At 40.0% G+C, this 26,073-nt stretch overlaps 1 protein-coding gene across 3 annotated transcripts in view; it reads right to left on the reverse strand.

The window, feature by feature from the left end:
- The window catches only part of si:ch211-236l14.4, an 88,608-nt gene that overhangs the window by 18,847 nt on the left and 43,688 nt on the right, over nucleotides 1-26,073 (reverse strand). The window contains exons 1-6 of one of the 3 annotated variants that reach the window (XM_073943155.1): nucleotides 23,392-25,293; nucleotides 22,951-23,320; nucleotides 20,871-21,021; nucleotides 2,904-3,098; nucleotides 1,023-1,291; nucleotides 623-759 (exon numbers count right to left, since the gene is read on the reverse strand). In XM_073943155.1, the coding sequence (XP_073799256.1) occupies nucleotides 623-759; nucleotides 1,023-1,291; nucleotides 2,904-3,098; nucleotides 20,871-21,021; nucleotides 22,951-23,114 (916 nt within the window). In that variant the 5' untranslated portion in view covers nucleotides 23,115-23,320; nucleotides 23,392-25,293. Of the gene's footprint in view, nucleotides 1-622; nucleotides 760-1,022; nucleotides 1,292-2,903; nucleotides 3,099-20,870; nucleotides 21,022-22,950; nucleotides 23,321-23,391; nucleotides 25,294-26,073 lie in introns of those variants that run through there. The other 2 variants (XR_012400411.1, XM_021473876.3) reach the window with 2 other exon arrangements.

Here is a 26,073-nt window from a genome sequence, read left to right on the forward strand (position 1 = left end):
GTTTATTTTAGTTAAAATTATATTTTCTTAAAAACTGGACAGGCTTAAAGGAGCAATTCTTTGAAGCAGGGAGCCATGATCACAGAGTCGCACCTGTTTACAGCAAGTCTAAACTTAAAATGCAGGATATACGGATTCGAAATTTATGCGTAGAAGTAGTTGAGCATCAGGTACTGACATGAGCTTCTTGGCGTCAGAGTAGAGCCTATTAATATATTCATGATCCTTACAAATATGGTCAAAGCCAACCACATCTTAAAAGGGCCAGTTCCAAAGATGGTCCCCCTTTCTGGATAATTTTTGTTAATAATGGGTAGTAACAATTTTGGGCAAAAATAACTTACCAAAACCACAAACTGTACCTTCAATGTAGAAATCATAAAACAGTTTAATCTATTGCATCAATGCATTATATGGCACCTTCAACTCTTAGTAAAAGTTATCTTTTATCTTCATATTAGATTTATGGGTGAAATGTGACCTGGAAAGGATTTATTTCTACAATTCTGTATAATCTACAGCTGTGTGGCAGTTAGTGGAAAGATTATGTTTTCTTTATCTATGGTATGCCTTTTCACAAAAAAAGAAAAAGTATATTTATGTGTGTGTGAGCAGGTATTACCTACTGCATCAGGAATGAAGAAATTATATCCCAGAAGACTGTGATGCAGCAGGGATGGAATGATGCCCTTGAGGCCGGAATAACTCCAGTCTGACTGTAGTGCACTCATGCGGATGAAGAGTGGTTTGTGGCTGGACCTTTGCAACCAAAAAAAAAATATATATAAATATATATATAGATATTATGCTAACCAGTTAGCATTTAGGCAGATCACCTACTGCACCTTTAATAACTTATTTCTAATAATTGATATCTTTTATACATAATGACATTACATAATAGTTTACTAGATATTTCTCAAGATAGTAGCATTCCACCGAAAGTGCAAAGGCTTAAATAACTCCAACAATGATTTGTGTTCTAGTTGGCCAAATAAAAGTAATTGATTTGTACCAAATACCTTGTTCCTGAGGTCACAATAGCATTGTCCCCTATCCTCTCTGCCAAGTCAGCCAAGAGTCTGATATATTCATCCCCAACCAATTCCAGAGGGGGGCGCAGGGCCTGTTCCTCAAAAGGGTTTCCCTCACCGCCTTCCAGGATGACATACTCCATGCCCAAATGGCTATGTAAGCTGTCCACTTTGTCCAGAAACCAAGTCGTGGCTTCAGGGTTTGTGATGTTGAGCTTCACACTGTACTTTCCTTTCCACCGAGTCAACAAAGGCACCTTATGAGAAACAATAATGGTAATGCATGGGTCAACTAACTATATATTGAGTATTTCGAGGAATGTAAACAAAACAACGGTCCCAACTTATTTCCTGCTGTACATTTTTAATTTCTATAGATTCAAACAACCCAAAAAGGTCCACATATTTGGAAATAATGTCATTATAGTTGTTTTAACATTAAGTTATGATTAAATTACCCCTTGTTACAGTTGCTCATGTGCCAATGGCATGACCACATTGAAATAGTCTATAGAAGTCTGCACTGTGTATAAAAAGTGTGTCGCTAGATGTTGGCTAAGTATATTAGTGAAAATAGATGAAAATACATTCGATGTGTCAAAATTATAATATTACAATATCATGTAAAGAATTTTGTAAATCTCCTACCATAAATACATCAAAACTATTTTTTTTATGATCAGTAATATTTAAGGCTAAGAACTTAATTTGAACAAATATTATGGTGATTTTCTCTATGTATTGATTCTTTTGAACCCCTTAGGTTCCTGATTGTCAAAAAGTTGTAGGCCAAATATTGTCCTATTCTACAAACCACACAATTGAACAACCCCTAAAATACACCTGGAAGACACACAACCACATAAGACGTCAAAATTAGGTCAGATTTAATTCGCCAGCATATAACGGCAATGTTATTTTGACGTCTAATAACCTTGTGAAATGAGAATGATATTTGGTTCATTTTAGGTTGTGTTGGAAAGTCAACAAAATCCAACATTGAGCCAACATCTTAAACCAGCACCATATTTATGTCAAATACTGACATGTGTTCGTCAGGTATGGCAACCAAAATACGTCTGATAGACATCATAGTAACGTCTACACAACATAAAGCTGCAACATCATTAGACATTGATATTTTGTTGTTTTTAGGTTGCGTTAAAGAGTAACCTAAATAAAAATCGTCTGTCTGATGTTTGATATTGACGTTGGCTTGACGTTGGGTTCTCACACAATCCAATTTTCTTTTCCAAACAAAATGCAACATCCCCACGACATTGAGTACAATGATTTTGCTGGGTGCACAATGATGTATTAAAAATGGAAAGAGCAAAAGCTGTTATTGCATTTAAATTACTTTTTTTCTTTTCTTTTTTTTTTTACAATTTCAAGACTTAATGTTTGTTTTTACAAAATAAATTGAAAAATAAAAATCAAAAATCACTACATGCCTGTTTATAACTAAAACTAAAATGGCTAAACCTGAACTACTGCCAAAAATAATATTATTAATAATAAGTAAAATAATTAGTTTTTCCTTCTTTATTTGGCTTTTTAAATTCAACAAGAGATGTCAATTCATTGCTATTCTGTTTATCAAGACCAACTTTGTAGCTTAAAACACTAAAATAACTTAAAATAAAACTAAGAAAAAGTTAGCATAAATACAACAAGAAAATATTAAAAATGACAAAAAAAATAATACAACAAAAAAAATCACTTAGGGCTCTTTTTAACGTTCTAGGCGCGATCTCAGTTGTGTCATGCCATTTGCCATGTGGACTTTGTAAGTAGAAAAACTGAACGCTTCACCAGCGAAAAAACAGAGCATCTGCACGAGGATAAAGAACAAGCAGACAGTTTTACCAGTTGGCCCTGTGGTCCTGAGGGCAGACTGAGCCAGTAGTCTTCAATGCCTTCTTGGATGGAAGTCTGGAACTGCTGTGTGTCCACACTCAGGTACGGGGACAGGGTGATGGAAATGTTTAGAAGCTTAACAAAAGGAAGGTCCCTAGTCTGTCTCTTAGACGTCCTTTTCTTGCCATTGAGGTAGCTGTGGTCCTAGAAAGATAATACAAAATTTAAAGTCTGTTTATTTTACTAGTTCACATTCCTCACACTGTGTCCTAAAACACCCGACAAGACAAGATTCCAGCAACAAGCAATTTGGCTGACTTTTATTTTCATTTTTTATTCAAGATCTAAGGTGAACTATCTGCTGCTGCTTTTAGTAGTATGGCAATAAGTGTCACATAAAATGGTATTCAAACTCACACTGGTAGCACTTAACACTGAATAAAACACATACTCAGTACCTGAGGTGATCATTGTCGTAGTATTTTATATTCTGTTGTTGTGTTGGCGCTATATTAGAAATCACTGATAATTAGAAAAAAAAACTCGTTTTAACATGGAAAAGTGTTAAAGTGTGTTAATCTTCAATCAAAGTCTGAACATTGGCTTTCATGTTTTGAGTGGCGATCCTTCTGTTAACGTCAACTGCATGGTTTCCATAGCAACTGCATAGCATTATTCTAGCACATTCCTCTTACCATTAGCAAAGAGCTTAGAATGACCACTATAGTGTAATTTGGGAAACAGCCACTAGAGGGCGTGGCGGCCATTTTGGAATGAAAACTCCAATAGAACAACAGCATATAATAAGTCTGTTAAATAAACTATTAAAAGTGCTGATGATTGTGATAGTAAGTGTTGTTTTGTCGTCTTTCAGGTTGTATCTCGGTTTTAATGCGCTTTTTAAATAAATAAATATAAAACAAAGCAGCTGCTTGCCATCGTGACAGTAATGAGATCCAATGGACGGCCGATCATTTTCACTCCAAAATGGCGGAATCCGGAGCTGTTGCTGGGCGCTGCTGTTGCAATGGAACGTTCCATTGAGTGTCGCCTCTTGGTCATTCTAAACTCTTTTCTGTTAGTTTGCTTTGAGGGAATGATCCTCTGAAAAAAAGCCCAGTACATCAAGTACATCAGCATGCTAAAATAAAAGTCTCAACAGCTTCCAGTTCATGTCCAATGACTTATGATATCTAAGGGTTGTTTATAAATCACACATAGCACACATGATTAAATAGGTGACATATAAAAGCTTTTCATTAGGTTTGTAAAACTGTAATAAAATAAAACCAGGGTTTTTGCAGGTTCATAAAAAGTATTTAAATTCGGTTTAATCAAATTTAAGGTCTTAAACGCTACAACAAAAGTAATAATTCAAGAGGTCTCAAATAAATCTTAATTTATGATTGCTTATTAAAGGGATAGTTCACCCAAATACTAAAATCCTTTTTTACTTTTTTTTCTTAAATACAAAAGAAATTATTTTGAGGAATGTTGGAAACCTGTAATTATAGACCAAACATATAAACCAAATTCTATGGAACACATTGGTTACAGGTTTCCAACATTCTTCAAAATATATTTTGTGTTTAACAGAAGAAAAAATAAATAAAATATGACATGGTGAGAAAATGTCGACACGTTTTTCATCTTTTGGGTGATCTAATTAAATACAAAGAAAGAACCGCACATTTACACTAAAAGTCTTGTCGATGATCTCAGTTGTAAGAGCAACAAAGACTTGACTTGTGGTTGATTATTTGCAAAAGTGGCAGAGGGTAGATTTGTCTGATGAACCAACTGTTGAACTGCATCCTATTCATCACAAATACCGCAGAAGACTTATTGGAACCAGCATGGACCCAAGATTCTCACAGAAATCAGTCAAGTTTGGTGAAAGAAAAAATCATGGTTTGGGGTTACATTCAGTAAGGGGGAGGCCCATTACATTACAAACCACAGGAGAGAGCAAATCCTTCAGCAGGATAGCACTCCTTATCACACTTCTGCCTCCACGTCAAAGTTCATGAAAGCAAAGAAGGTCCAGGGATAGCCAGCCCAGTTTCCAGACATGAACATTATTGAGCATGTCTGGGATAAGATTAAGGAGAAAGCAATGAAGATAAACCCAAAGGATCTTGATGAACTCTGGGTCTCCTGCAAGAACGCTTTCTTTGCCATTCCAGGTGACTTTATTAATAAGTTATTCGAGTTATTGGAGAGATGTATGGATGCAGTCCTTAAAGCTCATGCCGCCATACACAATATTAATTTTTTTTTCACTGTATCATGATTTTATAATCTGTACTGTACATTATTTATGTACTCTACATCATATGTCTAAGCAAAGTCAGACCTTACTGTTGTAATTGAATAAATAAAAATCAAGGCTTGATCGTATTTTATATTGGTAAAATAAGCATAATTTAGAGGCCTTTGCCTTTCATATAAGCCACTTCTGATATCAAATGGTCAACTAGAAGTCAAGTTATTATTTGTTGTTTATAAAACTTGTCAGGTAGTGTTTTTAATAGTTTTTCTATTGTAATATGTTGTAAATAAATGTATGAATGCATATCCCCTTCATCATTTTTGAAAGAGCAGCTAGATGTAGTAGAAAGTGGCCATTTCAAAATAAGAGACCCAGTGTATTTGTGGTTTATAATTAAAATCTTGTTTATAATTGAAAGTTCCACCTATATTTTTCTTCTTTAGCTTTACTTATGAAACTATAGTATTGCTGCTGTTGGCTAGCAAATTTCATCAACACACAATTTGTTTGTGATTGCTTTTGTAGGCAATCCGGTATTACAGATGATGTCAGTAGTTGGCAATAACAACTTCAAATTAATATTTTATTGATTATTTTAACAGTAACAATGCTCTAGCTCCTTTTAATGTTTTTACCATGACGTCGCAAACGTCTGAGAAAAATACAGCAATAATGTCATTTATATTCATCATATTGTACAGGCATGCAGAGCACTGCGCTTATGAGGAATCTGTGCAATAAATAGCGAATACTGGCAAGTGTGTTTATAACCAGACTGATTCCAAGTCAAGCTGTTGGTTCCGCTCATGACCGTGTTATTTCAAGCTAAAATGGAAACTAGCATTGGGATTGTTTCCCAATTGAAGTTTTGTATTGCTGTCGCACAAGGGAAGGTTTTCCACTGCAGTTTATATAAGACGTTTATTCAGGTTGGGGTATGGGAAAGATTGGTATGTATATCAGATAGCTTACAGACTTTACTGGATGCTTCAAGGTGGGTGGTCTTACATTTTAGCCGGATATTGATCAGAATGAGGCAGCCTGGTGGCTCAGTGGTTAGCACCGTCGCCTCACAGCAAGAAAGACGCTGGTTTGAGTCCCGCCTGGGACAGTTGACTTTTCTGTGTGGAGTTTGCATGTTCTTCCTATGTTCGCATGGGTTTCCACCAGGTGCTCCGGTTTCCCCCACAGTTCAAAGGTGAACTAAATAAACTAAATGGTCTGTAGTGTATGAGGGTGTGTGGGTGTTTCCCAATACTGGGTTGTGTTTGGAAGGGCATCCCCTGCGTAAAACATATGCTGGAATAAATGGCAGATCATTCCACTGTGGTGACCTCGAAGAAAAATGAATAAATGAATAAAAACAAGAAGCCAATCTTTTCAAAGTACTCAAATAAATCAAAACAAAAAAGTAAATTAGATGAGTTTCCCTCAAGTTAGAGAAGCTGACTGTAGTATTGGTAACCAAGTAACTAACTGTAGACAAGGCAGGCATTATAAAATCAGAGGTTCTGGTCTGTACTTGCGTTCTTGTGTCCTCGTGAAATGTCATCAACCGTCGCTAAAGTACTATTCCATTACAATGTTCACATCTTGTCAAGTACAGATAAAGTTCCCGGATGTGTACTTGCTCCACCCCCCTTGCAGAGGATGCATCGTGAGGTGATTTATGCGATCTTACGATGCATAGGTATTCCTTAATGCATTGCAGCCCAACCAGTGAAAGCTAACGGTGGTGGAGAAAACCCCCACGATTTTAAAAATACTCCTTTGTTGTGTTACAAAAGAGTCTTAAGAGTTTTTCAGGCTAGAATGTAGTTGTTTTAAACTCAAATCAGCAGTTTATTCACAAAGGTAGCGGACTTTGACCCCCAGCCTGCCAGCCCAAGATTCGTTATCACCTTCCCCGCTGAGAGCAGCTTTAATCGGCCAGTCCATCTCGGATGTACCGCTGGATTTCATCTCTCCATTGTAGTTAAAACAAGATATTTATCACATCTTGTGTATATCTAACATACAGTATTTAGTCTTTTAAACCTATTATTTGTTCTCAGGTGTATTATTTTGGCAGTTATTTAATAATGGTCTATAATTATTTTACTGTGTTATGCTGCTTGTCTGTGTTTACCCAATAGCCTACCAAATCTTTATTTCTCATTGTTTACATTTTGTATTTTATTTTTGTATAATGTCTGTTGTAATTTACCAAATCTGATAATCAAAGACACGAGTCTGTGTATAATAGCACATTTTTCTTCACATTTATATAGATTTAGGTTTACATTTTCTTAAATAAAAAAAATAAAAATAAAAATACTTATAATACTAATAAAATAATAATTATAAGGCCACTCTTTATATAATTAAATCATTTTATTGTTAATGTACAGTGAAACCGATGAATGCATGGTGAGGTAAGTGATGTTATTGGAGAAGGCATTCGACCGTGTCCCTCGTTGCATTCTGTGGAGGGTTCTGTGGGTGTATGGGGTCAGAGGCACTTTTTTAAGGGCTGTCTCATCCCTGTATGGACAGAGTAGGAGTCTGGTTCGCATTGCTGGCAATAAATCAGACTTGTTTCCAGTGCATGTTGGGCTCCGGCAAGGCTGTTCTTTGTCACCAATTCTGTTCATAATTTTTATAGACAGAATTTGAAAGCGCAGCCTTGGGCTAGAAGGGGTCCGGTTCAGGGACAACAGGATTTCATCTCTGTTATTCGCAGATAATGTTTTTCTATTGGATTCATCGAACATGGACCTTCAGCATGCACTGGAGCAGTTTGCTGCAGAGTGTGACGCGGCTGGCAAAAGAATCAGCACCTCCAAGTCTGAGGCCATGGTGATCCACTGGAAAAAGGTGGTTTGCCAACTCCAGGTTGGAGGAAAGTCCTTACTCCAGGTGGAGGAGTTCAAGTATCTTGGGGTTTTGTTCACGAGTGAGGAAAGGATGGAACATGAGATTGACAGGCAGATCGGTGCATTGTGGTGAGCCAAAGAGACAAAGTCCCAGGCATGTCCCACCGGGATGAGGCCTCGGGAAAGACCCAGCACAAGCTGGAGGGACTACAGTATGTCTCTTGGCCGGTCTTGGAGCGCCTTGGAATCCCCCCGGAGGAGCTGGAGGAAGTGTCTGGGGAGAGGGAAGTCTGGAGTTCTCTCCTAAGACTGCTGCCCCAGATAAGCGGATGAAAATGATGATGATAATGTGCAACTTTACCTCATGTGAGTGTAGAAAAAAAAATACAACTTAAGATTTTTATTTTTATTTTAAAATTTGTAACTTCCATCATTGTTTCTCATGTAATACTTGAAATTGTGCATTAACACAGGTTGATAGAAACCCAGCTTTTGTCCCAATTGTTTTAATTGCATTAATCAAGTCATGGATCAAATAATATGCTAATTATTAAGCTATTTAAATGATGAATTACATGTTGTTGCTTATATTTGAGAATCTGAATATCAGATATTTTACAACAAAATTAGGATGATTGTCCATATTTGCAGAAAAGGAAAAAGAAACAAAACTCACTTTAAAGCGATGTGTTCTAAATAATGGTCACATTGGCTTGGTAAAACTAAAAAACTATAAACTCTTGCTATATGATGACAGCAATATTTGGTTACTACTCAAGTCTACAACTTAATGGGGTGGTCCACTACAATGCCATATTTTAAACTTTACTTAATGTGTAATGTAGCTGTGTGGACATAAACAACATCTCTGAATGTAAGACGCTCAAAGTTCAATGCAAAGGGAGACATTGGCTTTAACACAGTAAGCTGAGCGAAGCCTACAGCGAACAAAGTTTGGGGAATACAAAAAATACATCCGGGTTAATGAGATCTCTTCAGGTTGCACATTTACCATGCGCAGTAAAGGAGTGTGGTCAGATGTGCTAATGTTATAGCAGAAAAGGCACAGAGCTTCCAAAGGACATGGCACAAAGAGAGAATTGCTTACAATTTAATTTTAATTATTTTCCAGAGAATTACAAAAAAATCAATAGCTAGCATTTGACAAAATACAGTATTCAGAATCTCTCCCAGTTCAATGCTTGGTTTGGCTAGGAAGTCTGACTGTTGTATGGGGTTTGTTTGGTTGTCTACTTGGTTGTCTTAGAGTTTAGTATTTTCTGCTATGTTTAAAAAAGGAAAAAATTGTCACATTACAAAATCTCACACAAGACCGGTCAGTAGGACTATTTAAAACTTATGTGTAAAAGAATATTGTGTCTGAAACCATCAAATCCACTCCAAATGCAGACGCAAAAGTTTTTCAGATTTGTTTTCAGTGGATTAATTTATACCCTGCTGAAAAATCCAGCTTAAACCAATCCAAGCTGGTTGGCTGGTTTTAGCTCATTGACCAGCCTGGTTTTCTAGGGGTTTTGGCCATTTCCAGGCTGGTTTCCAGCCATTTCCAGCCTTGTCTTAGCTGGTCAGGCTGGAAAATGACCATCTAAAACAAGCTAAAATCAACTTAACCAGCCTGGTTTAGGCTGGACATAGCTGGTTTTGGCTGGGCTCCAAGCCTGGCTAAGCTGGTCAAGCTGGTATTAGCTGGTCATCTCTCAGCTAGGACCAGGTTGGAAATGACGGGAAACCAGCCTGGAAATGGCCAAACCCCTCTAAAACAATGCTGGTCGACCAGCTAAAACCAGCCAACCAGCTTGGGCTGTTTAGGCTGGATTTTTCAGCAGGGTACAGATTAATTTTTCACCTAAATAAAACAAACATTCCACATTTTTATTTATCAGACTTCAAAGTCTGCATAAACTGGAATTTATTTTACCATGATGACTTACTTCCAGCAAAAATGTAATATTGAGGAGGCAGGTTTTATATTTGTCTTTTTTCTCTCATCTTTCACTTGAGGCAAAGTAATGGTTGTATGTGTGAGGTTGAAGCATATTTTACACCAACAACGTCATCAAAAAAGGACAGTGGATCAAACTTGCACAGATTAATTGTTCACCTAAAGAATAACAATGTGCACTAGCAAAATCAATAATGTAATATTTTTATTTCCCACATACTTCAAAGTCAAACTGGAATTTTGTGCAGAATTGTGTTTTAGCATGACAATTTATTTCCAATTAAAACAGATTATTGCTCACTTAAAATAGGGTATTTTAGGTTTAAAATACCCCTTCATATAACCCAATGTTCGAGGTTACAGAAGTAACCCTTCGTGTCTGAAGAGTATTGAATGGGCCAATGAATGAAATGAATTGGCACCGTAAGCTTGCGCAGGTGTGCTGCATTGCCAATTATCCCAGCATATAAGCACACCTTGAGCGAGCAAACGCCATCCTTTTCGCTTCAGAGACTTTCAAACAGGGGGGAACGAAGGGTTACTTCTGTAACCTCGAACGTTCCCCTTCGGTTGGGGAACTTCAGTGCTATACAGTGGATTTGATCTTGGCAAAATCCACATATGGGAGAACTATGGAAAGCGCCATAATGACTGCACCTTACCAACGCCCCCGATGAGGGGATAGTCAAGCAAGCGTGACGCACCCACATCATGGGAGGCGCGGTCCTCCAACGTGTCCCTGGCCCTAATTTATCCTACTTAAACAGAAGTCTTACGGATTTAGATATATTTTTTGGGAAGTCGTGAGCATCTAGATAATTCTAGGAAATATGACAGTTCGTTGGGAAGCGTGCAATCCCGATAGGAGGACGCTGCGGAGGCCATCCGTTACCCAAGGGGGGATAGATGGCAGAATTTACATATGGACTAGCCCTAAAAAGGGGGAGTACGCATAGCAAAAGAGTGGTTAGCGGAGAGGGAAGACACGGGTCCACCCAGGGGGGGGACTTAACCGTGGCGGAATAAGCTTATGGGATCGCCTAGTGGGGATCACGCATAGCAGGCACCTATACCCAAAACGCGGGCTGACCAGCGGGCAGACCTACAACGTAGTGGGCCAGCAGGTGACTCCTCCGCTGAGTCAGTGCTGGGGGCCACGGAGGAATCTGCAGGGCTCACCTGACGAAGAACTTTACTGACAGATAAAAAGGCGCACGTATCTCCGTGTTAGGGAGAATGGCGCAGCAAGCGTGTCTCAACACCCTACTGAGTTGTTTCCTCAATCACCAAAGGGTTACCTAATACCCTTTGGGAAACCGGCTCCACTCGCAGATTGTAAAACCTTGCAAATGTGTTGGGTGTCGCCCAGCCCACAGCTCTACAGATGTCTGTTAGAGAGGCGCGGCGTGCACGCGCCCAAGAGGGTGCAACGCTCCAAGTGGAGTGTGCACGCACTCACGAGGGACACGGCTGACCTCGACTCGAATGAGCGAGTGAAATGGCATCCACAATCCAGTGGGATAATCTTTGTTTCGATACGGCACTTCCCTGCTGCCGACCGCCATAACAGACAAAGAGCTGCTCAGATGATCTAAAATTCTGAGTACGGTCGAAATAAATGCGCAGAGCCCGAACTGGACAAAGTAAAGAAAGGGCTGGGTCTGCCTCCTCCGGGGGCAGTGCTTGCAGGTTCACTACCTGACCTCTGAAGGGGGTGGTAGGAACCTTGGGCACATAACCCAGGCGGGGTCTCAGGATGACGTGAGAGTAATCCGGCCTGAATCCAGGCACGAGTTACAGACCGAAAATGCCTCAAGGTCCCCGACCCTCTTGATGGAGGCCAACGCGACCAGCAGAGCTGTCTTCAGGGACAGAAATCTTAGAGATACTGAATCGAGTGGCTCAAAAGGATCTGCTAGCAAACTCGTGAGAACGAGGGCGAGATCCCAAGAGGGCATGAGAGGGGGGCGAGATGGATTAATTCGCCTGTGATGGTATTAACCACCGCAGTCGGTAGGTTACCTAAGTCTTCCTCGCGTCTAAGGACCACACGTGGAGGTTCCAAAGATCGGGGCGAGGGTGCCAGATGGTGCCCTGTCCCTGAGAGAGTAGGTCCTCTTTCAAAGGGATCCGCCAGGGGAGGGCCGTCGCGAGGAGTGAGAGCTCTGATATCCAGGTCCGGTTGGGCCAAAGGGGCGCAACTAGCAGAACCTGTTCCTCGTCCTCCTTGACCTTGCACAGTAACTGCACGAACAGGCTCACTGGGGGAAACGCATACTTGCGCATGCCCCGAGGCCAGCTGTAGGCCAGTGCATCCGTGCCGAGAGAGCCCTCGGTCAGGGAAAAAAACAACTGGGAATGAGCGTTCTCGGGGGAAGCAAACAGATCGATCTGGGCCTCCCCAAATCGCACCCATATCAGCTGAACAGACTCGGGGTGGAGTCTCCATTCTCCAGGGCATAACTGCTGTCGTGAGAGCACATCGGCTGCACGATTGAGCTTCCCTGAAACGTGAATGGCGCGCAGCAATTTCAGCCGCGGGTGACTCCAGAGGAGCTGAGACATGCGGCAAGAGCGTATACCCCCCATGCGGTTGATATACGCCGCCGCCACCATACTGTCCGTCCTAACCAGCACGTGTTGCCGCTCCAGCACCGGTAAAAAGCATAGGAGAGCTAGGAACACTGCCAACAGCTCTAGGCGATTGATATGCCAATGCAACTGGGCACCCTTCCACAGGCCCGCAGCTGCATGCCCGTGATACACGGCCCCCCAGCCCATGTCGGAAGCATCCGTTGAAACAACAACATGGCTGGACACCTGTCCTAGAGGCACACCAGCCTGTAGGAATGAGGGGTCGTTCCAAGGGCTGAGGGCGCAGTGACACAGTGCAAGAACAGAGACCCGGTGTGTGCCTGCGTGCCATGCGCGTCTTGGGACCCGATCGTGAAGCTAGTGCTGAAGGGTTCTCATATGGAGCAATCCGAGCGGCGTGACGGTGGCTGCGGATGCCATATGCCCCAGGAGCAAGTTGAAAGAACTTCAGTGGGACCACTAGTTTGCTGTCGAGCTCTCTCAGACAGTTCAGCAACATGCGAGCGCGTTCCTCGGAGAGGTGTGCTACCATGGTGATCGAGTCCCGCTCCATCCCGAGAAAAGAGATCCTCTGCACGGGGGCGAGTTTGCTCTTTTCTCGGTTGACCTGAAGCCCCAGTAGGCGGAGATGCCGAAGCACCTTGTCCCTGTGCATAATCAATTGCTCCCCCGAGTGGGCTAAAATCAGCCTGTCGTTGAGATAATTAAGTATGCGGATGCCCGCGAGCCAAAGGAGCGCTAAGGCACCCTCCGCAAGTTTGGTGAACACCCGCGGAGACATAGAGAGCCCGAAGGGGAGGACCTTGTACTGCCACGCTCAACCCTCGAACACAAACCGCAAAAATTGGCGGTGGTGTGGAAGAATGGAGACATGGAAATACGCGTCCTTCAGGTCTATGGCTGCAAACCAATCCCGAGGACGAACGCATTGGAAAATGCGCCTCTGTGTAAGCATTCTGAACGGCAGCTTGTGCAGACAGTGGTTCAAAATGCACAGATCTAGGATTGGTCGTGACCCACCGCTCTTTTTGGGTACGATGAAGTATGGGCTGTAAAACCCACTGTCCATCTCGGCTGGAGGAACTGGCTTGATTGCACCCTTCGCCAGGAGGGCAGCAATCTCCTCTCGCAAGACAGGGGCGGACAGGGGGTTGACCCTGGTGAAATACACGCCCGTGAACTTGGGGGGCCGTTTCGCGAACTGAATAACCGAGTCTGATTGTGCGTATGAGCCACCGCGAGGGGCTGACCCGCGCTAACCAGGCAGGCAGAGCCCACACTAATGGAGTCATCGCTACAAACACTGACGTACCAGCAGAGGGGCAGCGCGGAGTGGATGTGCTGATCCGGCAAGCACGAGGGTCCCACGGAAGAGGTGGAGGAGAGCGATTCACTCTGGCTCTGCACCCTGACTCTGGAGAGGGGGCTGGAGGGCTGAGGGAAGGGAGACCATCCCCCCAGCGCTCGTGAGCCACTGGCGAAGCACGTAGAATCTGCGAGCCGGAAGGCAGTGCGTCCCGGACTGGCAGAGTTTGTGCTGTCACATCCAGGGAAGGGGAAAAGTGCTCTTTTATTGATGTTTTGGTGGCACTGAAAAGTACCGTTGTAATCGGGGCCCCGCCCTCCAGCGGGGAAAGAGCAATTTTCCTCTTCTCCAGATGGCCTGTCTCAGGGACGCTTCATGGTCCGTTTACCGGACTTAACAGCGCCCTGGGCAGGGGGGGGCTGCCTGCTTTTGAGGTGTATGCCGCGCCCGCTTGGCCCTCGGTGAGAAGCAGCGGAGGTGGATGGCTCGGTGGGCGGAGCGGGCTTACGGCCGTGCCGATAAATGACATTGCCCATTGCATCTGACTGCTCTTTCACCACCTTGAATTCCTGGGTGAATTCACCGACGGTGTCGCCGAAAAGGTCAGCCTGGGATATGGGTGAGTCAAGAAAGCAAACTTTGTCAACATCGCGCATATCGGCCAGGTTTAGCCAGAGGTGGCTACAGACATCGTCCTCCCCAGCGCACACGCAGCGGACTTAGTAGTCCGAAGAGCATAGTCGGTCGTGGTGCGCAGCTCATGTAGTAAGCCTGGGTTAGACCCGCCCTCGTGCAGCTCGGCCAGCGCCTGCGCTTGGTAGAGCTGGTAGGTGGCCATCGCGTGCAAAGCAGAAGCAGCCTGGCCCGCAGCCTTATAAGCTCTGGCTCTGAGGGAGGCAGACAACCTACAGGCTTTGGACGGGAGGCGGGGCAAACCCCGCCACGTAGAGGCGCCACGCGGGCAAATCCACTGACGGGATCGCCTCATACCCCATGGCAGCTCTGCCGTCAAGGGCGGTGAGGGCAGAGGGACACCCAGCACGGGCAAAGAAAGGTGCCCTCCAAGACAGCGTGAGCCTACTGTGCACTTCCGGGAAAAAGGGGACGAAAGGCTTCGAAGTCTTCGCCTTCTGGTCCTCTACATAGCACCCATCTAGTCGGTCCGGCCGCGGAGCTGGGGGTTGAACCAGCTCCAACCCCACAGCCGAAGCAGCCCGGGAAAGCACGGCTAACATGTCCGCTTCAGGATCTGATTTGACGGCGCTCACCTGCCTGAAGGGGGCGAGCGGGTCCAGATCTTCGTCAGACAGTGAAAGCCCACCCTCCGATGCTGCGGAGGACATCTGATCTCCGGTGTCAGCGAGTGTGAGAACTACCATCTGGTTAGACGGATCACTCCCACTGCCCGAAGCTTGGATGGAGCGCTGTGAGGAGCGAGAGGTCCGGGAGCCCTTGGGCGGCGGATTATCTCCCACTGGAACCCTCAGATCTGCCCGAGCGCCCGCTGCTTTTTTACAACAGGAGGCAACTGGGGTGGCTCGTTCTCTTACGAAAGTTAGCCGCGATCTTAGCCGTGCAACGGCCATGGCATCGCAATGACGACATGAACTGCCCGCGAGCACCGCATTAACACGCTGGACCCCCAAACATGCAATGCAGTGATCGTGTCCATCATCCGGAGCCAGGAAACCCCCGCATCCAAAAACGCACAGTCGGAGAGCCATCCTGAAAAGGACGTGCTGCACGACTGTGTTGCTCTTTTAGGAAAGCTTAGCAACAATACGCACCTCTCTGGAGGACTGGACCCAAAGAACCGCAGGCAAGGGAGAAACCCAGCTCGATCGTCTGCCGCCGCGAAAACCCACTCTGGACCGGGAGACACTCGTTCGCTCTGAAGTGCTGAATTAGCAAGAGGAACCCTCATCGACTCACTCAAAAAGGATCTGAAGCGAAAAGGATGGCGTTTGCTCGCTCCAGGTGTGCTTATATGCTGGGATAATTGGCAATGCAGCACACCTGCGCAAGCTTACGCTGCCAATTCATTTCATTCATTGAGCTGTTCAATACTCTTCAGACAAGCGGCTTCTGATCCGAATCCTCCCATACGTGGATTTTCCCAAGATCAAATCCACTGTATAGCACTGAAGTTCCCCAACCGAAGGGGAACTATAGATTTTTATAGTACCTTCCCAACTATGGGTTATTTTGACCCAATGCATTGGGTTATGTAATTTAATAATATAATTTTTATAATCTAGAGTGCTGGTAAAATGGACATGAAAATCATGACACGGAGAGGTAATTTGATTAAAAATAACAACCATATTATTGCGTTATCGCCTAATAAACTTTAGAAAGCAAAATCAACATTATGTACGCATATTAATACAGCGGTTATATGTGACAGTTAAATTAGTTGACTGTTGAAATTCAAAAACTTTAACCCAACTGGTTGAGTTAATAAATAACCCAATAAAGGTTAAACAATACCCCGGAAAAAAGCACATATTTATCCCAATGGGTTGAGTTATTAATAAATAACCCAATAAAGGTTAAAAAATAACCCAACAAAGCACCAAATATTGTTTTAACTCAAGCATTTACATTTTTTAGAGTGCGAGTAGGAGGCGCAATTTGTTTTTATTTTCTTCGTCAGAAAGCACAGTAAATAAACTTGCACAGATTAACTGTTGACTTTAAGACTAGCAATGTGTGCAAGCAAAATAAGCACTGTAAATTCAGATTCTCTCAATTCGGCGTAGATTTTGATGGTGGAAGTATCACCTAATTGGAATCCTGTACCCTGCTGACATGTCAGTGAACCAGAGACGTGTCGTTCTCTCAGGGGATCAAGCGTTGTATTTTCCTGACCTCTCTTCAGCGGCTGCAGATCCGCTTAGAGAAATGAAGCCTTTCAAGTCCACAACACTGACCAGCTCTGACTGTTTTTGTTCTGTCAGACTGAACTTAACAGCCCAGCTGGTGGCTTTTAACGTGAGACGTTTCTACTTGAACACAGTGTTCCCGTGCGTCCTTTGGTAACACTGCCTGGTATGCAAGTCGGTATCAAAACGAAGCGTATTCTGCCAGACCCTGTGTTTGTGATTATAATGAGTACCTTCAGAAACCTCACAACGAACCACATGGAAATGAACAGCGAATTGTGTAATTTAGTCATACATGTTTGGTACGACATAAGCGCACGGATCAAAATAGTTTGACGAATTATGTATTATAATTCAGTTTAAGGCTATTGATAATTATAAATCTGATTAAACAAGGAAGCTAAATCTGTATTTAGAACAAAATGTTACACATGCATGCAAAGCACCTAATGGCTTAGGAGGATCTGATTCAGATTTGCTCAAATACTTTATATAATGCCACATTAGCTAACACTAATAATGTGCATTTGATTTGAACTGTTTATTCATAGTCGTCTCTTACAGTGTATCTTTATATAATTGGTACATTACATATACAGTTAAAAGCAAAATTATTAGCTCTCTAATAAAATTTTTTATTCTTTTTCAGATATTTCAGAAGGGATTTGTAACAGAACAAGGAACGTTTCACTAAATTTCATATTTTTCCTATGTGTTTTTGTTTTATCTGAAGAAATTATTTTTTAATTTGGCTAAAAAGCATTTTCATTTTTTATGGTCAATATTTTATCTGTTAAACAACACAGTTTAATAAATGGTTCTTTATTTAAGCTAAATCTTTTTAAACAATCCCAAGAGGGCTTATAAAATGTATATACAGTATTTGGATAAATATCTATTTGTAGCATTGCAATATGGCTGTATGCCATGGCTGTAAGGAGGCATGCCTTAGTGTAGCACCAGTGCTGATATACAGCCATATTGCACTGCTACTAGTGTGATACTGCATTTATACAACAGCTCAACGGCATAATCGTGTATATTAAAAAAAGAAAATCAAACACGGACAGTCTAAAACTCTTTTGTATTAGGAACTACTTTTTTTCCCCCATTCACTTACTTCTGCAGAAGCCATTACTAATTCACCAATGTCACTTTAGAGCTAGTGTTTGAATGATTCTCAAACAAAATGTCTAAAGTGATGACAAAACATTTTAAGATTATAAGGCTGAACGTGACATAAAATGCCATCCGTCTACAGAGATGTCTCCCTACAGTATTACAGTCTATTACAGTCTACAGTACATCTCTGTTGCAATCGGGATATCACAATAATTAACCCTGAAAAAAGCAGCACAATTACTACCAGACTGCTGTTGTATTTGCGATAAGCAAAAACCTTAAACACATGCAGACATTTCTTCTTTCTTTCTGTCTACAAAACATACACTCCTACTGAGTCCCATTTCACACTCAATACACTACAGTTATATGGTATAAATACAGCACTACAGCATACAAAAGAGAGAGATTGACAGAATAAAACTTACCAGTTTAATAATGATTTGATCAGCTGTATTTAGAAAGTACACCATAGTACTTATAGACAGGCTAATGGCCGCCGACGTAATTCTGATGACGTCTCTCAGAAATTATAAATATTTAGAAATAGGCACTATCCTTATAAATAAAGAGCAAAGTTGCAATCTAAACAACTACATTTCCCACTGAAAAAGCGGCAAAAGTACATTATGTTGCCCAACAGCAGCAATATTTGTCAAACTGTAGAGTGTCCTCAGCTTGTTGCTGTATGTGGGCGGAGTAATACACAAGGGTGAAGGGTAAAGAGTGCTGTTACTGGCAGAATATCACACAGCTATCAGCCAATCAGATTCAAGAACCAGGCAGAACTGTTGTGTGTGTGTGTGTGTGTGTGTGTGTGTGTGTGTATATATATATATATATATATATATATATATATATATATATATATATATATATATATATATATATATATATATATATATTACTAGTACTGTTCGGTGTGTTGTGCATTTAGAAATGCTCTTTTGCAGATCTCAGTTGTAACGAGTGGTTATTTAAGTTACTGTTGCCTTTTTACAGCTCAAACCACTCTGGCCATTCTTTGACCTCTAGCATCAACAAGGCATTTGCACCCACAGAACTCCCGCTCACTGGATATTTTCTTTTTTTCGGACCATTTTCTGTAAACCCTAGAGATGGATGTGCGTGAAACTTGTTTTAGACACTTGTTTTAGTTGTTTAAATTTATAAAATGAAATGTTACTCTAATATATACACTTAGAATGACCATGTTACTAATTACAATTGTTTTATTTAACCATATTTAAAAATTCATGACCTAATTATTACAAGTAATTACAGTATTTTATTTTTTTTTTTTTACAAATGACCACTTTTAAAATGTTCACTTGTAATGTACAATGCAATCTAGTTGGCTTGTTGGACTGTGCGAGCCAGTGGTGTGTTGAGGCGGAAAATGAAGGCCTGAAGGCGTGTAGCCTCAACAGGTGCAGAGACTGAGCTGCTGACGGCTGAAGATTAAACAGCCTACACTGAAGGTCAGAGGCAGAGATATGCTGTAGATCCGTGCATAAGTCTCCCCAGGGCCAATATGAAATGAAATAGCATTAAATTTCTAACAACTTTTTGTTTATGATTATTTTTGATTACAATCAGAGCTTGACATTAACTTTTTTTGATCACCAGCCACTATAGCTAGAAGTTTTCCAACATTACTAACCACTCGCCATTTTTACTAGCCACAAGTTTATTGTTAGAAAAAAGATTTTTATACACATAAAAATGACTTTGGCATGCTAATTTTTAATGTTTATAAAATTTTGTGTTATATTTACTTGCCTCCCCATTAATTTAACTATTTTCTTAATTTTACATGACTTTTTAGGGCTCAACACTAAGAATTTACCATTTTTTCTCTGGCCACACCAAACAAGTTTTTTCCTTGCCACAATTACTAAATAATGTTTTAAAACAAGCTAAGTATAACTGTATACATACACTTTTTATTCAACAAAAAGTTCTTAAAAAAGGACATTTAAAAAATATATATATTCTCATTTATCTAAAACTATACACAGTAGTTTTTCCAGACTAAAGGTCCCAAACCATATTAACAAAAATATCTGCAAGCAAAAGATAGCAGGTGAAAAACATTCTGTGTGCGATTGTAAAATGATGATCACATGCACGCAGTTAATATTAGGCTTATTAATTATCTATTCAAATAATGGTAAAAGTGAAAGCGGCAACAGCTGCTGCAAAAAAAAATAAAAAAAAATAAAAAAATATATATCTTGAGCTCTCGAAAGTAGCAGGACTGTGGATCCACGAGTAATGTGTTTTTTCCAGTGTATTTAAAAATGATCGCACCAGTTCAATGTCCAGGCAGGGTTGCTTTACACAATGAAACAAGAACGCGCAAGTTAAAAACACTCATGCACATCACTCTAACCCACGTTAGTGAGTGAGGATCGCCACTGTGTCACTGTGCGTATGATGCTGCTCGATTTTAAGAGCACATTTGTATGCATATTGACAAACGGTCCTAAACTAACATACTAATCTTTAGTGACGAGCCAGCACTGGCAATTTAAAATAATTTTCAACCAGCCAAAGTGGCTAGTGAAAGCAGCTGTCTAAACCGCAACTGCTGAAATTTATATGTAACAAATTTATATTATATATATGAATATATATAATACGGTATATTATACAGTATATATAAGAAAAAACATTGACAGGTGGGCTAATAAATTTTTACTTCAGCTGTTTATGAAAAACAAAACAAAACTGTCTTCAATAAACCCGGGGTCCAAAAAAAAAAAAAAAAAAAATTTCAGCTCTTCCCTCCAAAAAAGTTACTGCCATGTGCAATTGAAAGAAAGTGGGTATATGCTACCTTTTTGGAAAAAGAGTCAGCTTTACAGCTTGATTAAATAAATGCTTTTTCATTTACAATGAGATGGAAGTGTTAAATGTTCTTCCAGGGTGATTTAATAGAACAAGAATTTCTTTAATGTCAAACAATCACTCACCATGTTGGTGAGGAGAGTTGTGGAATGTTCGTCGAGGCTGATGATTCCCTCCCCAAGGTGATGCCGCTTTAGCCGGTTTGAGAAGGTCCTCAGCTCTCTCTCTAGCTTGGCCCCTGAGTCCACATTTGCTAGAAGCTTCCAGAAAGGAAGCCTTAAGAGAAACATGTCTTCATTTAGGGTAGATATTAAAGGTTTAACATTTTAGTACACACCTGCTATGAATGTTATCACTCAATTGAATGGACGTAATCAGTGGTTATCAGCTGGGCCAGTAGGGGTTATCATCCATTCACAGGGTTAATCATTTATACTAATATAGAAGACTCCAGATCCAGATCTGCTTTTCCATTACAGTGAGGGTTGAGTTTAGGGTTGGGGTAGGGACAGACTTTAATAAAATACAATTAATGGGAAATTTAATAAATAATATAAATAATTATTGTAACCCTCTGGCCACATCCGTATGTGATCTACAGCTAATCATCCATGTGGATGGATGATAACAGCCTTCTGGTCTCTACTGGCCTATATCTATCAGCTGATAACCACTAATAACAGCAATTCAATCAAGTGATGACATTCGAATCGACTGTAGTACATCACAAATGGTTAATAGTGATAACATTATTTCAGAAATATAAAAATCTGTATTATGCAGGTTATTTAGTTATTATTTGCATTCCTTCATTCTCTTTTTGTTCATTCTGTCTTAATAAATATGATATTATTATTAATTAGTTGCTTTACAATAAGGGTGTATTAGTAAATGTTAATTAATTAATTAGTTCTGAACAATGACTTCATTCAGCATTACATATCTTACACATACATTAATGCATTTGTTCATGGATTAGATAGCATGACCTAACAATGAGCAATACATTTATTCAGCACTAAATCTGTTAAATAAACTAAATATATGTTAATCTGTTAACTAAAATGTTAGCGAACACTTTAGTTAACATGAACAAATGTTAGTAACACATTAGATAATGTTAGAATAGCGTATATTACAATAAAGTTCCTAATTCCCTTGACTAATGCTTTGTTAAAGGTAAATCATATTAGTATAGAACTTACAAACATAAATAATGTGGCGGTTTTGGAGTGTTCAAGTGGAAAGTACCTCAGTTTTCACTCACATTTTGTTTTATATATAGACATAATTTATCATTGACAAAGCATTAGTTAAATGAATCAGGAACCTTATCGTAAAGTGTACACTATTCCAACATTATGTGTTACTAACATTTGCTCATTATTTGTTTGTTAACTAATGCATTAAATAACATTAATGGATGTTTAGTCGTTAACACTTTAAAATAACTATACGTTATAACTAGTTAACAGATCATTGATAAACTGTTAGTTAATGAGTTATAAATGACTTGCTAAATAAAAGTTAATAGTTTGTTAATTATTTATAACTGTGCCTTATAGATGGCCAATAGATAACTCATGACTTGTTAACTGTATTTTAATGAATTATAACTATACTTAATAAATAAATACCTAGTAAAAAATTACTTACTAAAGACTTGGTAAATATCAGTTAATAGTTTATATATGTTATTAGAGCCCAAGTCATCTGCTGAAATTGTATTCATATTGCAATATAAATTGCAGCAAAATTAAATAACGCAATGATTTTTCCAATATCGTGCAGCCCTAGTCTATGTGTAAGTAAACATAAACTAAATCAGACTTAACTCGTATATTATGTGTTGATTAACACATTCTTACAGGTTTAGATAACATTAACACGATTAAGTAATGCTTAAACAGATGTCTTGTTCACCGTTAAATCATGTTAACTAATGCATTAACTAACATCAACTGATAGACCCTTATTATAAAGTGTATCATTCAAAATGGGTCAGAAATCAAAACTTCATAATATACAGTAACATCGTTGAATCTCTTTTCCACTCGTTGGGCAGCTTGTTCCAGTTCTAACAGTAGACATAACATTGACAAATCTTAAATTTTCAAGCAATATTTTGCATCCCTAGAAAGTCAAAGTAAAAAAAAAAAAGATTACTGAAATACAGTGAAATTAATGTTTGCAAAGGTGCTGTACCGTAAGACATCCATGTTTGGCAGCTCTCGTCTGATTGTGGAGAGCTGTCGCATTGACTCTTGATGGACAACTTTAATGTTGTGTCCCACACACACAGTGTACTGCAGAGGCATGCGCTCCATGCTGGGGGGCGTCTGCAAACAGAACTGCTGCTGGCTTTCCATTCCTACATGTAGTGGGATGTTAGGGGCAACTAGAACTGAAACACCTTTAAAAGAAAAAAACAAAACAATTTCAAGTCACTATTTGTCAGCTCATCTGGAAATTCAGAATTTACTTTTTTTGTGGGATGTAATCCATGTCTGCTAACTGTAAGAGCATCTATATATTAGTGTATTCATGAAATAGAATACAATTTACACCGTGTTTTCTAAAAAAGAACCAACAAATATTAACAACATCATCAGACACATAAGTGGTTAACACAACAAGTGTACTAACAAATAAAATAAAATAAAAAACCTTCCCTTTCACACTCAGTTTTAAAGGGCATATAGGTTACCCCTTTTTCATATTTAATATAAATCTTTTGTGTCCCCAGAATGTGTCTGTAAAGTTTCAGCTCAAAACACCCATCAGATTATTTATTTTAGCTGGTTGGAGTGTCTGTATTAAAGCTGGGAAAAGGTTGTTGCTGTTTTTTTGCACTGGGCCTTTAAGGCTAGTCCTCACTGCCCACCGTTCCCACGTGACACACCGACACATACACATACATAGCGCAGACACACAAACACACACACACATAGGAGTATAAAAATAGAATTGAGATTGGGCCTAAAAAGTCCCACTGAATACATGTTTATTTGGTTAGTAGCGTCCGTTTTTTTAGTGTTATAGGTGATATAGAGTGCATTGATTCAATGGGTGTTCTATTTTAACGATCTAAGCGCAAAGTCTATATAGCGCATGGCACACAAGCATTAAGGCCCAATTCCAGATCTACCCCTTAGCCCTTCTCCTTACCACTACCCCTCATTTTGTGCGTTTCCGTGAAGGGGTAGGGGTGTCCTAATTCTCTTTAGCTTGAAGGCGTATAGCTTAAGGGAAAGTGTAGATGGCGCTTCGAAAGGAGATTTTTCAGAACCACACTCAAAACCTAGGGGTAAGAAAAATGGATCTATGGATATATAATCAATAATAATAACTCCTGTATAGCAGTCCCGCAACATTCTGACACGCGATGACACTCAAATACCCTGTCAGAAAAGTCTAGGTGGCAGGAAATGAGCTTGTTATATTGCTATTGCTGTTTTTGCTGTTTACAAAGATGATTATGGCCACTGTGTAAATGTGCAGTACAGTTACGATCTTATTGCCACATTAGATCGTTATGGTAACATAATATATGCCTTCAGTAATTTCTTGAAGATAAATACCAAAAAATAACACAACTGGAAAAACTGCAGCAGTCATGATCGTCTGATCTCATATGAAGCAAGAGCTGACAATGACATATGATGATGTGTGCAGGTGCTGTAGTGCTGTCCCATTTCTTAGAAGTAAATTTTGAAGCCCTTCCCTCTCAAACTTGATTTTAAGGGCCAAGGGGAAGGAGTAGGGGTACAAGATAGAGGGATGGGAAAATATGGTCTGGGTTCCAACGCATGGTCTTTCAGGGTTGTGCTTATTCTCTTAATGAGTGAGTTATGGGTAAGTTTTTAACATAACGTGCATTAAACCAATCAGAGTCTCATCTCCCATAAGTTGCATCGCGCCATTTGTCATTTGCTTTTTACATGGCAGACTTTGTAAGTGGGAAAGCTGAATGCTTTACTAGCAAGAAAACAGGTAAAAAGAACATCTGCAGCATGAAGATAAAGAATGAGCCACCTCCAATCAGCCTCTTTACTTTACTTTTACTCTTTACTTTATTCCTTTACTTTCGTGGAGTAAGGAAACTCACTCAACTTAAGACATCCATTAGCTTACATATTTAACTTTGTTTGTTAAGCACAAAGATTTGTTTCAAACCTATTTCTAAATTTAGTTTTAATTTCCAGCAAACGAACCAATGAACAATAATAACAAAGTGTATTAAAAAACTGAGTTATATCCAAACACACGTCCTATTCTTATGCTCCATACAGTATGGTGATGCACATGTTTCAAAAACCCGACAGGTGAACAAATCTAAACTTGCATATAAATAAGCATATAATAAATACTAATATTACTACTAATAATAATACTTGTTAGACCAGCACACCCATGAATCCACAAACCGATGCAAATTAATTTGCTATTTAAACAACATGGCGCAAAACATGAAAATTACAGTTGCGCTGGTCTGGAAAGAGCAACGAATTGTGCCAGACACGTCTTGCACCTTAGAGTCTACAAATTAGTGTGCTCATTTATAACTACAGGCATAACCCCTTGTATGAAAAGCTCAATTTTTACCATATTTGGAACAGTAATGAAAATTAATGAGCTTGTTAAGAGTGAATGAGTTATCTGTTGGCAACTAAGTCTGTTCCTCCATTACTGCTCCTATGCCTTGTGAATAAAATATAGACTAAATTATAATTATACCCAACAAAAAAGATCGATAGAAGTGTATTTGTAGGTTTAATCTATGAAAACACATGCAGGGATTAATATACACTTTTACATAAACAGATGAGATTTGTAAATATTGCCAATCTTTGACTGCCGAAAAATCGCAGTATAAGCTGAGTGATATGACACGATGCATATATGTTCAGGTGGACAAATCTAAACTTGTTATTTTATTAAAAGAAATAGAAATATGCATATAATAAACAATACTACTAATAAAAATAACACTATACAAATGCAAATTGTCATGAATAAAGTGAATAAAGTCCCCCCAAAGACATGGAGGCAGTGGTTTATATATTTCTGTAGAAAATGTATATATTTTTTTCATATGTAAAGATATTTTTGTATTGCTGTGCATCCTGTGTGTATCAAGCAAAGTCTAAGTGTTTGGACCTGCCCAGGCAGATAACTAACGCGCACTTGACTTTGAACCAGCTTTTTTAAGTTGGTCAACGGTGCGGTCTTTTTCAGTTCCACAAAATAGCAACGATGCGCCTTAAGACACCTCCTTTTTAGACCGGAACAACTTTGTGAGTCCACAAAGTGGCGCAAATGGATTTG

Source organism: Danio rerio, chromosome 25, assembly GCF_049306965.1.
Source record: "Danio rerio strain Tuebingen ecotype United States chromosome 25, GRCz12tu, whole genome shotgun sequence".
Lineage (NCBI taxonomy): Eukaryota > Metazoa > Chordata > Actinopteri > Cypriniformes > Danionidae > Danio > Danio rerio.